Raw genomic sequence first — 16,252 nt, 5'->3', positions numbered from 1 at the left:
TTTTCTTTTTTCCATAAAACACAGCAGTGTCAACTTTTACATAAATACGTATTACAGCGCGGGGCGCGTTGCCGAGTGACGTCGGAGATCACATGATTGGAAGGGCAGGGGCAGGTCACAGTGTCGGTGAAAGGAAGGGGTGACGAGAATACAGACGAGTCAAAAGTACAAATCCAATTGCCTTCTGACCTGTAGACGATTTTGGATGCAACATTCACCGCCTCCATGCAGCCATGTTGTACGGCCAGGTCTCTGATGCCCATTTTGTTATCCATACCAAGCAAACACTCAAAGGACTTAAGACAGTTCTGATAGACCTTCTTGTTGAGTCCAGAGCTTGGGTCCTAACTCTAAAATTTGTGAGTCCCCATAGTAGAGGCACATGCATTTAATGTGTGCAAATGTGTGCTAACTAAACCCCTGTTATAAACGCATACTGTTAGACAGGTTAATTCGGTTGTTAGCAAGCTGGCTGGCAAGTTGTCCAAGAACATTGTTCTCTCCCCTTTATTCACTAAGCTGAGAACCCTCCCTCCCCTTCTAAAGACAGCGAGGATGTATGACATCATTTGCCTAGGCATAGATACCAGGAAGTAACTGAAGTAAATGTAAAAAAGAAAAAAGTGTAAAACAAGTAAATAAGTTATACTTTCCCAATGTATAAGTTATACATTTAACTAATGTTAGCAGCATAAAGATTCAATATAAATCAACGTTGATTGAGAGAGTGGAATTTCACTTTAATATGATATACATATTAGCAGAAATCTAATAATATTTCTCCCTAATAGAATGGCTTAGGAAACTAGAGCATGCTATATTGTCTGTTATGGATGAGGCCTAATTTAACCACTTCAATACCGGGCACTTCTACCCCCTTCCTGCCTACCGGGCACTTCTACCCCCTTCCTGCCTACCGGGCACTTCTACCCCCTTCCTGCCTACCGGGCATTTCTACCCCCTTCCTGCCCAGGCCAGTTTTCAGCTTTCAGCGCTTTCGCACTTTGAATGACAATTGTGCGGTCATGCCACACTGTACCCATAAAAAATTTGTATCATTTTTTTCACACAAATTGAGCTTTCTTTTGGTGGTATTTAATCACCACTGAGTTCATTTTTTGCTAAACAAAAAAACCTCTTGAAACTTTTGAAAAAAAAAAAAGAAAAAACTTGTTTCCTTCGTTTGTTATAAAATGTTGCAAATAAATAACCTTTCATAATATTAGGTCAAAATTTATTCGGCTACATTTTTTTGGTGCAAATACCCCAAATTAGTGTATGTTATTTAGTCTGCAGGAAAGTTGTAGAGTCCACAAACCATGGCATAGATATATATCTCGATATATATATATATATTTCACATTACACTTCTGACCTCTTCTCAACATATTCTGATTCTTTGATAAGGCTTATGGAGCTTTTATACTGTTCACAAGTATGTCTCTTAGAGGCTGATCCCTCTTTGCTGATCCCTCTCCTAGGTCGATCGCTGTGTAAAGAGGTAGATCGCTTCTTAGCGTTCAAAAATGAAGAGTTGGAACTCTGCACTGCTGTCGCATCGGCGTGCCCAGTCTCGACTGTAAAATGGGGAAGAAGGTATACCCCTTTACGGAGGATAGACAGCAGGACCTTTTTGCCCAGAGTATCAGCTTTACAGCCAATCAGCCCTTTTATCCTTGATTCATAGAAAAATAGAGAGACAAATATATAGATAGATCCAAACCAGGCATCCGCTTTTACCACAGAGTAAACTCAGACCAAATAATGTGCCAGAGAAGTAATCCACTCTGGCCAGAGCACAACACATGTAAAAACACACAATACTGACAAGAACATTAGACAACACACGCTCAACATGTTTTTGGCTCACATATTTTTCATTGCTTATTCACAATCAAAGTAAAAAACTTAAGTGTCTTATTCCTGAGCTTCAGTGCTTAGGGTTCTCCCATCATGATCTCTAAGCATCAGTGTCCAGGGAGTCCTCATCATTATCCTTGGGCTTCAGTACTCAGGGCATCCTCATTTGCCTTGGTGTTCAGGATATCTTCATCCCCATTTTCAAGCTTCAGTGCTCAGGGTGTCCTCATCCTTATTCCCGGGCTTCATTGTTTTAGGCGTTCACATCCTTATCTCCAGGCTTCAGTGTCCGAGATGTCCTCATCCCAGGATTTCAGTGCTCAGGGTGTCCTCATCCTTATCCCTATGCTTCATTGTTTGAGGTGTCCTCACCCCTATCCCTGTGCTTCAGTGTCGAGACGTCCACATCCCAGGGCTTCAGTGCTCAGGGTCTTCTCACCCTTTTCCCTAGTATTCAGTGTTCAGTATATCCTTATCCCTAGGCTTTGGTGTTCAGGGTGTCCTCATTCTTATCTCCAACCTTCAGTGTTCATGGTGTCTTCATCCTTATCCCTGGGGTTCAGTGCTCAGGGTTTGCTAATCCTTATCAAGTTTCAGTGTTCAGGGTGCCCTCATACTTTTCCCCGGGCTTCATGCCTGCAGGGCCATGAGGACCAATTCACAATGTCAGCGTTCAGTGTCTCCTCCCAGCATGCAGTGTGAGCTCTCCCTGCTCTGCTTTATAAGCCACATTCTCCATAGACACCTGTCCCTAATATAGTCCATGCTCTGATCCCTCCTATACAATGTAGTTCCTCCTATGGCCCCGCTCTAGTCCTGCCTGAGATTGGTTGAACTTTGCATCAGTTTTTGAATCGTTTTCTTGAATTTGCTGTACTTATATTTCTGGGAGGAATACTGCCCCATCATTGGTGTCAGTGGGAGGCATAGTGCCCCATCATTGGTGTCAGTGGGAGTAATAGTGCCCCGACATTGGTGTCAATGGGAGGAATAGGGCCCAATCATTGGTGTCAGTGGGAGGAATCGTGTCACATCATTGGTGTCAGTAGGAGGAATCGTGCCACATCATTGGTGTCAGTGGGAGGCATAGTGCCCCATCATTGGTGTCAGTGGGAGTAATAGTGCCCCAACATTGGTGTCAATGGGAGGAATAGGGTCCAATCATTGGTGTCAGTGGGAGGAATAGGGCCCCATCATTGGTGTCAGTGGGAGGAATCGTGTTACATCATTGGTGTCAGTAGGAGGAATCGTGCTACATCATTGGTGTCAGTGGGAGGAATCGTACCACATAATTGGAGTCCATGGGAGGTTTAGTGCCCCATCATTGGTGTCAGTGGGATGAAGAGTGCCTCATCGTTGGCATCACTGGGATGAAAAGTGCCCCATCCCTGGTGTAAATGAGAGGTATACTGCCCCATCAATGGTTTCAGTGGGTTAAATCATGCCCCATCATTGGTGTCAGTGGGAGGATTAGTGCCCCATTGCTTGTGAAAGAAATTATCCCTCATTATTATTGTCAGTGGAATAGTACCCAATACTTGATTTCAGTGGGAGGACTACTGCCCCATCATTAGCGTCAGGGGGAGGAACAGTACTCCATTGTTGGTGTCAATGAGAGGAATAGTGCCCCATCATTGATGTCAGGGGAAGAAACAGTGCCACCTCACAAGTGTCAGTGGGAGGAACTGTAGTGTTGCTAGGGATAGTGCCATCATTGGTGTCAGTGAGAGGAGTAGTGTACCATTGTTGCTGTAAGTGGAAGGAATTGTGCCCCAGTGTTAGTGTCAGTGGCTGCATTAGTGCCCTATCATTGGTGGCAGTGAAAGGAATAGTGCCCCAGTGTTGGTGTCAATGGGAGGTATAAATGCCCCATCAATGGTGTCAGTGAGCAGAATAGTGCTCCATTGTTGGAGTTAGTGGGATGATTAGTACTCCATCGTTGCGGTCAGTGGGAGGAAGAGTGTCCCATCAATGGTTTCAGTGGGAGGCATAGTTCCCCATCATTGGAGTCAGTGGGAGGAATATTGTCCCATCGTTGGTGGCAGTGGAAGGATCAGTGTCCCAACATTGGTGTCAGTGAAAGGAATGATCCCTCATTATTAGTATCAGTGGTAGGAACAGTACCCCATTGTTGGTGTCAATGGGAGAAATATTACTCCATCATTGCTATCAATAGGAGTAATACTGCTCCACCATTTGTGTCAGGAGAAGAAACTGTGTAGCATAGTTTGTGTCAGAGGGAGAAACAGTACTTCATCAGTGTTGCTGGGAGGGATAGTGCCCCGTCGGTATCAGTGGGAAGAAGTGTGCCTCATCATTGGTGTTAGTGGGAGGAATAATGACCCATCATTGCTATTAGTGGAGGGGGAAAACACTCTCACTGCATCAACACTGGGGGGCACAATCCCCCCCCCCCCCGATAACAATGACGGGGCAAACTTCCTCCCACTAATACCAACTATAAAGTATTATTTCTCCTACTCACACCAGTGATGGTGCACTATTCCTCCCCCTGACCCCAATGATGGGACAATATTCCTCTCACTGACACCAATGATGGGGCACTATTCCTCTCATTGACACCAATACTGGGGCACAATAATGCTCTGTCATTTGTATCAGTGGGAGGAATTGTGCTCCATCATTGGTGTCAGTAGAAGCAATACGACTTTATAATTGGTGTCAGTGGGAGGAATAATGCCCCATCCTTGCTGTCAGTAGAAGGAATTGTGCCCCACTGTTGGTGTCAGTGGAGTATTAGTACCTCATCTGTGTCAGTGGAAAAAATGATCCCTCATCATTGATGTCAGTGGGAGTAATAGTGCCCTATCACTGGCATCAGTGGGAGGAAGTGTGTCCCATTTCAGGTGTCAGTGGGAGGAATGATGCCCAATCGTTGGTGTATATAGGAGGCATAGTACTCCATTGTTGAGTGTCAGTACGAGGAATAGTGTCCCCTCATTTGTGTCGGGGGGGAGGCATAGGGCCCTTTTTTGGTGCCAGTGGCAGGAATAGGGCCCCTTTGTTGGTGTTAGTTGGAGGAATGCTGTCCCTTTATTGGTGTGAGTAGGAGGAATAGTGCCCCATTGTTGGTGTCAGTGGGAGGAACGGTGTCCCATCAATGTTGCGAGTTGAAAGAATTGTGCTCCATCATTGGTATTAGACTAATAAGGCGGCCCCATTATTGGTGCCAGTAGGAGGATCAGGGCTTCTTCATGTGTCAGTGGGAGGAATAGGACTCAGAGCTTCTTCATTTGTGTCAGTGGGAGGAATAGGACCCCATTATTAGTGTCAGTTGGAGGAAATAGGACTCAGGGCTTCTTCATTTGTATCAGTGAGAGGAATAGGGCCCAAGGGCCAGTCAAAGGCAAGCAAAGGACCACATCCAGCCCAATGATCTGGCATATTTGTCACCCCAGGAGGATTGTTTGTTAATAACACACTGCTCCATAAAAGACACAACTTTCAGTAATAATCATGAAATGCAAGAATAATAATAATGGTCAGGCCAAGAAAATCATTGGCTCCTCCTTCATTGGTGGTCAGAGGATAAGGACTCCTTTACAATGGTGGCCAATACCATTCATGTCAGTGGGAAGAATGGTCAGTGCTGCCACAATGAACCAGCAGGTGGCAGCATTGTACCTTTAATATAAACCTTTTTCTCATCCGGCCAGTGAGAATGGTAATTATCATCATTATTATTATTCTTTTTAAAAAATAAATGATTAGTCTTTATTTTAAAATGAATTGTAAAATACAAAAAAGAAAAAAGTGAAGAATGCAAGGCTCATTGTCTTTTGCCGGTTGATCAGGAACGCGTGACGGTTTGTTGCAAGTCTTCTCTGGTCGGTACTCATGCCTGATAAATGACAAAGTTTTCTTTTTTCCATAAAACACAGCAGTGTCAACTTTTACATAAATACGTATTACAGCGCGGGGCGCGTTGCCGAGTGACGTCGGAGATCACATGATTGGAAGGGCAGGGGCAGGTCACAGTGTCGGTGAAAGGAAAGGGTGACGAGAATACAGACGAGTCCAGGTTATATGTCCTCCTCCAAAACTTTCACTGTCTTCTTCTGGCAGCAGTACTGTTCACAAAACTTTATCAGCTCTGACACGAGGAACACAGAGGATGCCAGGCCGGTGAGGAAGAGGAGATCTGGGCAGAAAAAAAAATTGATATTTCAGTACAAAATAAAAAAATGACATTGTTCCCTATACTGGACCATTTTCCAGGTTGTATACGGATCTTGAATCATTGTTGTAGGTGTTTTTAGCCCTTGTTCAGACAGAGATAGAGAAATACAATGTAATGTTTTTTATAGACATTGTATCTCTCCATCTCCTGTCTGATCAATGTTTATAAACAATGTTACTTTGTATCTCTCCATCTCCTGTCTGATTAATGTTTATATACATTGTTACTTTGTATCTCTTTCTCCCATCTGATTAATGTTTATAAACAATGTTACTTTGTAAGTTTCTGGCTTGGTTCACACTGCTGCAACTTGGGATTCAACTTGCAAGACCCCAAGTCGCATGACATGTCAAATCCCATGTTAGTCAACGAGAGCGGTCTTAATTAGCACTACTGAAGTCACTCTGACTTTAGAAAAGGTTCCTGTACTACTTCAAGGTGACTTCTATCTGACTCGTGCCCATAGACTTTAATGGAAGTCACCTCCTCATCCTGTATTCCTCTGCCATCTGAATTCTGTTTATAAGCAGTGTACTTTGTATCTCATTATCTTCCATCTGAACAAGGTCTATAAACAATGTTACTTTGTATCTCATTATCTCCTGTCTGAACAAGGTCTATAAACAATGTTATCTCTCTATCACACATCTTACAAAGCAACATTGTTTAGACAGGAGATAGGAAGATACAAAGGAGACACATAATATACACAATGGTCTGATCCCTTCTGTGACTTACCCAAGGCATGCAGGTTCTGTGTCAGGAAAACCTTCTGAAGAGGGGGGATGTAGATGACAGCCATCTGTCCCAGGATGGAGCCAATCACTGAATACCAGAAGACTCGATTTCTGAAGAACCCAATCTCGAAGACCGTTTTATGCTGTGGAGAGAGGAATCGGTGAGGATGACCAGACGGCAGGGGAGTGGAAAATGTTTAACAAGGTTAGAGTTTGATTATTCCATCCAAATCTGACCATAGAAAGACTAAGTGAACTATCAGAACTGCTTTTTACTATTAGGTGAAGTAGGAAAGGCTTGGGCACATTGTATTGTGGAGGCTGAGCTGGTGATGTCTCAATGTTTTGGAGGTCCAATCTGTGGGCCATTAAAGGAGCTCCGTAGATGAGGATAATTCAACGTGGAGCTCCACACAGAACTGAACGATCAATTTGTTTATATGGGGTATCACTCACCAGAGAGCGGCAGGCCAAGGCGTTAAACATGTCAAAGAACACAAAGCAGGTGAAGGTCATGGTGGTCGTCCTCGGCGTGACTTTCCCATCCGGAATCTGGAGGGTGGAAATGAGACATTACATAAATATTACATCACAGTGTAGGTGTAGGATGTTGCAGGACAAGTAAAATGATTAAATGCAGCAGATACTGCAATGTATGGTGGTGCTCAACTCGGTGTATTAGGGAGCTCCACCCCAGTGTATAGCAGTGCTCAAATCAGTGTTTTGGGGGTTCCACTTCAGTGTATGGTGGTGCTCCATCCATTGTATGGTCATGCTCAACTTTGTGTATAGGAAGCTTCACCCTGTGTATGGCTGTGCTTAACTCATTGTATGAGGGTTCCCCCCCTCTGTATGGCGGTGCTCTACTCATTGTCTTGGGGGTTCCACTCCAGTGTATGGTGGTGCTACATCCATTGTATGGTCGTGCTCAACTTTGTGTATAGGGGGCTTCACACAGTGTATGGCAGCGCTTAACTCATTGTATGGCGGGCTCCATCCAGTGTATAGCGGTGGTCTACTCCCGGTAAGAAGGAGCTCTACCCCAATGTATGGCGGTGTTCCACTCCATTGTATGGTGGTGCACAACTCAGTGTCTTGGGGGTTCCACTTCAGTGTATGGTGGTGCTCAACTTAGCATATAGGGGGCTTCACCCCGTGTATGGCAGTGCTTAACTCATTGTATGAAGGCTCCACCTAGTGTATGGCGGTGTTCAACTAAGTGTATGGGTGGGCTCCAACTAGTGGATGGTGGTGCTCAACTCAGTGTATGGGGGGGATTCCACCCCAGTGTATAAGGAGGGGGGTTCTCCATGTAAGTGTATGGTGGGGCTCCACCCAGTGTAGAGGGAGTGGGGCTCCACCACAGTGTACGGAGGTGTTCTATCCCAGGGTATGGAGGGAGGGCATCACCCAGTGTGTGGTGAGGCTTCACACCAGTGTATAGGGGGTACTCCACCTAGTGTATGGTAGTGATCCAGTAAATAAGGGTGCTCTACTACCCTATTGTATGGCAGGGTTTCCCTCCAGTGTATGGGGGTTCTCCCTCCAGTGTTTGGCAGGGCTCCACCACAGTGTATGGCAGTATTTTTCCCCAGTTTATGGGGGATATGCTGAAAGTGTGTGGGGATGGGGAGAATCTGATATGATGAATGACAACAGTTCATGTCTCCGTATTTCGTTTTTTTTGGCCACAGCTCCACACACAATGAAAACACACAGGGGCAGATGAATCCTAATGAGATCCTTCAAAAAGCAGAACAAAAACTGCCATAGTTCTAAGGATACAGAAAACAGATGGAGATGGCGGAACTTTCTGGAAGAGACGCGGATCGCACCGGTCCCCTGCCATGCTCACTCTCTTCTCCCTCTCTGCACATAATTTAATTTGTAACACGTAATGGATCTAATGAGTTCACAAGGCGAGTGGCGGAATCTCCCTTCTCATGCCAGGAATTAAGTCACTTAGTCCTAATTGCTCTCCACCTCCTATTTGCCATTCATGATCCTCTGTGTTCTGTGGGATCCTGTCCCCCCCCCCCCTCCCCATCAGCATTCCTGACCTCCTTCCAGAAGACGAACAGCGTCCCACTGATGATGATGGCCGCCGACAGCAGGATCTTTAGCAGTAAGGTCTTACTGAGAATGGATTCCTTGGCGTTCCGTGGAGGCTGCTTGATGGCGTCCTTATCGACCGGCTCCACCCCCAAACTGCACAGACAGAGACGGAGATATGAGGAAAGATGGAGGATGGGGAACTACAAGGCTCAGCATGAATTGTCTGCCAACAGCTGGCTGGGACCTGTTGTTCTTTATTAGCTGACAGTAAACACTGGATCAGAACAGGAGATTTGGGATGTTTATAGTGTCCTCGTGCTTCAGTATCCAAATTTAAAAGAAGAGGAGTCACAACCAGGGGTGGACTGAGCATTTGGAAACTCAGACACTGCCCAAGGGCCCGGGGTCAGTAGGGGGCCCCTTGAGATGCAGACCAAAAAAGAGATTTGTGAAAAGAGATTCACAGGAAAGCGGCTACATTATGAACAGAATGCGATACTCAGAAAAATTTCCAAAAATTATGCTTTATTACACATTAATGATTGACACTCGGGCAATCGCCCTGGGTTTTTTTTGCTCGCATGTGATATTATATACCTATGGTACAATTTTTGAAAAACACCTCCTTCAGGGAGTGTAACCTATATGGTAACTATATGTGCTTATATATATAGCATGTGATATTATATACCCATGGTATAATTTTTTGAATACACCTCCTACAGGGAGTGTAACCAATGTGCAGGTGCTGCAAATGCTCTAGACTATGGTGGTCATAGCCTTTGCAGCACATATATCTAGACCGGTCTTGGTGTGATTTTAATGGTTTTAGGTCTGTGTGTATTGTCTCATACTGAGGTGATGGTAAACCAGGGCGATTGCCCGAGTGTCAATCATTAATGTGTAATAAAGCATAATTTTTGGAAATTTTTCTGAGTATCGCATTTTGTCCATAATGTAGCCGCTTTCCTGTGAATCTCTTTTCACAAATCTCTTTTTTGGTCTGCATGTTTTTTGGCTACTGGATGGAAGCCATATATTGGGTGATACAGTAATTTATATTTGAACCTCTAAATTTATCTTTTACTATGGCCCCATGAGATGCCCCTGGTACCTTTTTCATAGGCTTTTTTGAGTTTGGGTAAGGACACAGGGGCCCCATGATCCCCTATTGCCTGAGGGCCCCATGAGTTGTCAGTCCGCCCCTGGTCACAACTGAGCTCCTCGATAATCAGTCTTGGGTGAACTATACAATCTCTGTACAATCTCTTTCAAGCTTACCAAAAACTTTGAAACATGGTAACAAACCTTAACAAATAATTTCATTTGAATCAAATCAAGTAGATCTTTACATTACGTAGCAGATGCTAGATCTAAAGCAGACTGGAAAATCAGATTGTATAGTTTATGGTCACGTTTAGATCTACTGTGGCGGACTGACCATTTGGAAACTCGGGCATTGCCCGAGGGCCCGGGGTCAGTAGGGGGCCCCATGAGATGCCCCTGGTACCTTTTTCATAGGCTTTTTTTAGTTTGGGCAAGGACACAGGGGCCCCATGATCCCCTATTGCCCGGGGGCCCCATGAGTTTTCAGTCCGCCCCTGCATGGGAGTGCCCGATTTAATACCGATTAGAGGGAATGTTTATGTTTGGCATAATATCACATAAGCGTACCATACACTATACCAGGGATACTGAAATAAAATTCATAGAGGTCCGACCAGTAAGATTTTCTTCCAACAGAGGTCCAAACCGCATTTTTTTTTTTTCAGCCCTCTCCTACTTTATATCACAATCCCTATAATTCAGTGTCCTCAGCTTATAATAAAGCTTACCTATAGGTAAAATAAATATTAGCCCCTTCGGATAGGTGGCACATGCGCTCTGAAGGATTGGTATACCTGTTCTGTTCCTTCAGAGCACTGTGCTGTGGCCTGGGACTCCTGCACGTATACGCGGGAGTGACGTCATTGCGTCTCAGCCAGTCAGCTGGCCAGAGCTCGCAAACCTGTAAGCAAGACCAGATGAAGATGGAAGCCCTGGGGAGCAGTGACAGCACTCCACTGGAGGGCTTTGTTTCAAGGTAAGTCCTTTCTAAGGTGCTAGTATGCAATGCATATAGTACTAGCACATTATGCCTTTACCATGCAGGGGGTGTTTTTTTCTTTTTCTTCTTTTTGATGCGGTTTACTAACGCTTAAAGAACTGTGCTTTATAGATTGGTTACCATGCACAACTGCACCAGATTCTGAGTGCTCCATTCTTAGCAAATCTCCCACACAAACTGGAACCAAACGGTGTCATCAAATACTACAATAGAGCAGACAGCTACTGAAAATCTGCCACAAACAAGTCTTTTTTGGTGTATTATGTAATGTAATCTTGATGAGATACGGTCTTTAGTTTTTTCCATTTTTATTTATGATGTTTTGTTATCAAAACTGATTTTTAAAAAATCTTCTCTTCTGTCTAATGAAATCTGCTCCCATTATGTCATTTATGGATCTCCAAGTTTCATAATTGGCTGTAATTTCCTGACATTTCGGATATAATGAATTTAACTGTTTTTAGGTTTCTTTATCTCTCTATAAATTTATATGTAAATCAATATACATTTTTGTCTGTCTTGTAGCCCTGAATGTGGAGGAGATCTTTGAGCCCCCTGGAAGGTGTCGCCTACTTTAGATTTTCTTGTTAATCAGTAAGAAACGTTTTGGACTGATCTTCAGTGGGCACTCTAGTGGATCTAAAATCCTGACTTACTATTAAAGAAGAATTCCACGTATGGAAATTTTATACATCGCTACATTGTTCCAGCTTGGACCAGTGTAACTATGTACAGTATCGTACATCCTTTAGAGATTCCTCCAAAAACTGGAAATCACCAAAAAGAAACGTCGCTAGTACAATGATCTCCACTACCTTCTTGCTCCTGTGCTGAGTGGCTGCCTTGCTGCATTGTGATTACAGGAGGTCAGCTGCTTGACACAGGCACTGTTCAAAAAAACACTTTGCATTCTCCAAATGAATGTAATGCGTTCTCTGATTGGATGAGGCAGTGAGGCGGGGTGGTGATGACATCATGCTTTCCACCTCATCCAACCAAAGAATGCTTTGCGTTCATTCAGAAAATGTAAAGCATTTTCTGAATGAATGCAAAGCGCTTTATGGCTGGATGAGGTGGAGAGCATCACATCACCATCCCGCCTTGCCACCTCATCCAACCAGAGAAGGCTCTCTCTGAATGGCACGTTCTCTGAATAGTGCCTATGTTGAGCGGCCAACCTCCTGTGTTCACAATGCAGCAGAGCAGCTGCTCCGCACAGTACCTGGAAGCTAGTGGAGATTACTAGAATATCAGTGTAGTAGCAGCATAGTTGTGGTGTAGTAGTGGTGTCTACTTCAGTGATTTACAGCTTCCAGGGGCATCATTGTGGTATGATAAATACTGTACATAGTGAAAAGCATATCTTATGGTGCTGCTCCAAGCTGTGGATGGAAGGAAAAAGATCACCCCACCGGCAAGTGAGAAGAGGGGAGCATGAGTCCGAGCAATTCCAGTGTCAGCCCACCAGGCCGAAACGGTGGCTGAGGCCATTTCTTAACATTGGACTCCTGGGGTCGGTTGAGCAGCGTCCATCCCTTCACTTATATACTGTACATAGTTATCTTTCTAACAATGCAACTATGTAAAAAAATCCATACCTGAAATACTTCTTTAAAAGAGTATTAAACCCAAATCTACACATTACATTGCAGCTTACACTTTCTTAGATGTGATGGCTGCATTCATTTTCTTTTTTAGGCTTTCTTTCTTCTATTTTCACCTGGTGATCCAGCCAGTAAGTCTGTTGTTGTTCAAAAGAACAAGCTCTCCAGCTGAATGTATCAATTACAGATGGGACAAAACATTTAACACTGACAGGGGTACTTACAATGATCAGCTTTCATTTATGTAAAACCTTTATTCCAAGAGAGAAAAACTGTTAGCTGTATCTGCTTTATAATGTATTAGCCAGAGTTTGGCTTCAGTTTTTTAGTGTATCTAAATCTGTCAGTACATCTAACACCCAGCTCACCCCCCCCCAAACTGATAATGCTGCTGTCTGCTGTGCTGCTTCATCCAGAGTGGGGGGGCTCTAATACAGGAGGCGTGTTACTGGCCAGATCACCAGGTGATTACACAGGGGAAAAAAGCCTAAAAAAAGAAAACTAATGCAGCTGCCACATCTAATGATTGGTAAGCTGCAATATATTACATTTCCGGTTTTGGGTTTAATATCACTTTGAGGAATTGTCTGGTTATGTTCAAGAATGACTCCACCAGAGCTCTGTACCCTATATGAATCCACCTGACTTACCTCAACCATGAAATACTAATTGTATCTACTGTCTGATTTATACATTCTGTATTCCAGTAATAAAAACCTGATGGGGGTTCTATTCCTCCTCTACTCCAAAATTTAAGAAGAAGAATACAGTTTTGTCTAGAGACACACTAACACTGTTCTGCTCACCAAGGAGCCAGGTGACCAGGGGCAGACGGACCATTTGGAAACTCGGGCACTGCCCGAGGGCCTGGGGTCAGTAGGGGGCCCCATGAGATGCCCCTGGTACCTTTTTCATAGGCTTTTTTGAGTTTGGGCAAGGACACAGGGGCCCCATGGTCCCCTATTGCCCGGGGGCCCCATGAGTCGTCAGTCCGCCCCTGCAGGTGACTATGCGCTCCAGCAACTATCGGACTTCAGGTGAGGTCTGACAAGCTACTCTCAAGGTGAAGAGTCTGACTCCTAGAAGTGAATGACGATGAATGAGAGTGGTGCAGGAAATGTTTGCGCACGTGTCCTCGATGTGTGATACCTCTGTGCTGGAGGTCCGTCCATAATTATATTAATCCAAAGGATCTGCATGGCATTGAGGGGATTTGGCAGGTTCATGATGGTCGATAAAGTGATCAGACTGAGTGCCGAGATGCTCCTGGAGAGAGATTCAATAGGATAGAATGCATAAATACTGGCTTCATCACATTTCTCACAATTTCAAACACAGACTTATCGATCCTCTGAATACCAGGTAGTGCAATCAGCATTTTTGCTGGAAAGCTGTTGTGAGAAAATCACTAACAGGACAAGCCAAAAGCAAGCCATATTGTAAGGGAATGATCACACATAAGGGTCTATTTATAGAAAATTTGTTGGACGAATATGACAATCATTTTCCCATCCTTGTCGAATCCTGCTTGTATTTTTCTTACTACAGTGATTTCCTGTGATTGTCAGCGCCATCTAGTGGCCATAATGCAGTCTTTTTTCTGATTGAGGGCTTTCAGAAAACAAATACCACATTATATCCACTAGATAGCGCTAAAAACCAATGAAAATACAGACAGATGGGTGAATGCTTGTTACATCCCTCCAACGAATTTCTTATAAATGGATCCCTTAATGACTCTGCCACGGCTTTCTGTATGAGAATACTGAACGTTCAGATGATTTGTTGTGCATAAAGAGGACCTGTCACTTCTTACACATCACTTTTATCAAATTGCCTAAAATAATTTTTATTCCTTTCATATTTATTTTTCGGCTGCCCCAACGAGTTGTCAGCTCTACTGATACCGCCTAAGGAATTCAGATAAACAATCGGGAGCAGTAAAGGTGGCACTTACGTGCTCAGCTGGAAGCGGACAAAGTTTTTGATGTTGTGGAATATTCCTTTCCCTTCTTCTATGGCGTTCCTGCAATGAGACAAACCGATACCAAATCACCAACAAGATAACAGGAGGAGCTTCAACTGGGACAACACAGAACACCTCGCTCTGTTCTCCTCTCTGTCTTGTCTTCCATCTGTGAATCCTGCCATAGACAGGTGACACAGGACTTTAAATGCCAGTCTGGAGGGTGCATGCAGGAAGGATGGACTTCATGGTGGGAGTTTGGAGAGTGCACACAGGGAGGATAGACTTGGCGGGTGGAGTTTGAACTGCAGACAGGGAGGGTAGACTTGGTGGGTGGGATTTGGTGTTTGTACACAGGGAGGATGGACTTCATGAGTACGAGGTTGGAGGGTGTACACAGGGAGGATTGACTTGGTGGGTGGAGTTTGTAGGGTGTGCACAGGAAGGATGGACTTTGTGGGTGGAGTTTGTAGGGTGTGCACAGGAAGGATGGACTTGGTGGGTGGAGTTTGTAGGGTGTACACAGGAAGGATGGACTTGGCGGGTGGAGTTTGGAGGGTGCACACAGGGAGGATGAACTAAGTGGGTGGAGTTTGGAGGGGTCACACAGGAATTATTGACTTAGTGGGTGGAGTTTGGAGGGTGCACACAGGGAGGATGGACTTAGTGGGTGGAGTTAGTGGGTGAAGTTTGGAGAGTGCACACAGGAAGGATAGATTTAGTGGGCAGAGTTTGTTGGGTGCACATAGGGAGGATGGACTTAGTTGGTGGAGTTTGAAGGGTGTACACAGGGAGGATGAACTACATGGGTGGAGTTTGGAGGGTGCACACAGGAATTATTGACTTAGTGGGTGAAGTTTGGAGAGTGCACACAGGAAGGATAGATTTAGTGGGCAGAGTTTCTTGGGTGCACATAGGGAGGATGGACTTAGTTGGTGGAGTTTGAAGGGTGTACACAGGGAGGATGAACTACATGGGTGGAGTTTGGAGGGTACACACAGGAATTATTGACTTAGTGGGTGGAGTTTGGAGGGTGAACACCGGGAGGATGGACTTAGTGGGTGAAGTTTGGAGCAGGGGCGGACTGACCATTTGGAAACTTGGGCACTGCCCGAGGGCCCAGGGTCAGTAGGGGGCCCCATGAGATGCCCTTGGTACCTTTTTCATAGGCTTTTTTGAGTTTTGGCAAGTACACAGGGGCCCCATGATCCCCTATTGCCCAGGGGTCCCATGAGTTGTCAGTCCGCCCCTGGTTTGGAGAGTGCACACAGGAAGGATGGATTTAGTGGGCAGAGTTTGGAGGGTGCACATAGGGATGATGGACTTAGTTGGTGGAGTTTGAAGGGTGCACACAGGGAGGATGGACTTAGTGGGTAGAGTTTGGAAAGTGCACACGGGAGTTGTTGACTTAGTGTTTTGGGTTTAATATCACAGGGGCCCCATGATCCCCTATTGCCCAGGGGCCCCATGAGTTGTCAGTCCGCCCCTGGTTTGGAGAGTGCACACAGGAAGGATAGATTTAGTGGGCAGAGTTTGGAGGGTGCACATAGGGATGATGGACTTAGTTGGTGGAGTTTGAAGGGTGCACACAGGGAGGATGGACTTAGTGGGTAGAGTTTGGAAAGTGCACACGGGAGTTGTTGACTTAGTAGGTAGAGTCATAAATGTATAATCTCCTTGAATTTTAGGTGTTGGGTTTGGAGGGAACAAAAGGATCACCTT

General features: G+C 44.8%; 1 protein-coding gene and 1 long non-coding RNA gene across 2 annotated transcripts in view; one reads left to right on the top strand and one right to left on the bottom strand.

Moving 5' to 3' along the window:
* Nucleotides 1–5,323: 5,323 nt before the first annotated feature.
* Nucleotides 5,324–16,252, bottom strand: part of ATP2C2 (ATPase secretory pathway Ca2+ transporting 2) — an 83,733-nt gene continuing 72,804 nt past the window's right edge. The window contains exons 22-27 of the mRNA XM_089662584.1: nt 14,522–14,590; nt 13,714–13,830; nt 8,859–9,006; nt 7,255–7,350; nt 6,800–6,941; nt 5,324–6,022 (exon numbers count right to left, since the gene is read on the bottom strand). Coding sequence (XP_089518710.1) covers nt 5,904–6,022; nt 6,800–6,941; nt 7,255–7,350; nt 8,859–9,006; nt 13,714–13,830; nt 14,522–14,590 — 691 coding nt within the window. The 3' untranslated portion in view covers nt 5,324–5,903. The remainder of the gene's footprint in view (nt 6,023–6,799; nt 6,942–7,254; nt 7,351–8,858; nt 9,007–13,713; nt 13,831–14,521; nt 14,591–16,252) is intronic.
* LOC149435520 (uncharacterized) lies at nt 6,404–9,138 on the top strand. The gene is made up of 2 exons (XR_016308463.1): nt 6,404–7,003; nt 8,493–9,138. It is a non-coding gene; the product is annotated as an uncharacterized LOC149435520 (long non-coding RNA).

This window comes from Staurois parvus, unplaced genomic scaffold, assembly GCF_062004578.1.
Source record: "Staurois parvus isolate SC_StPar_1 unplaced genomic scaffold, SC_StPar_1.0 ptg001493l, whole genome shotgun sequence".
NCBI lineage: Eukaryota > Metazoa > Chordata > Amphibia > Anura > Ranidae > Staurois > Staurois parvus.
This window is presented reverse-complemented; position numbering and strand designations above follow the sequence as displayed.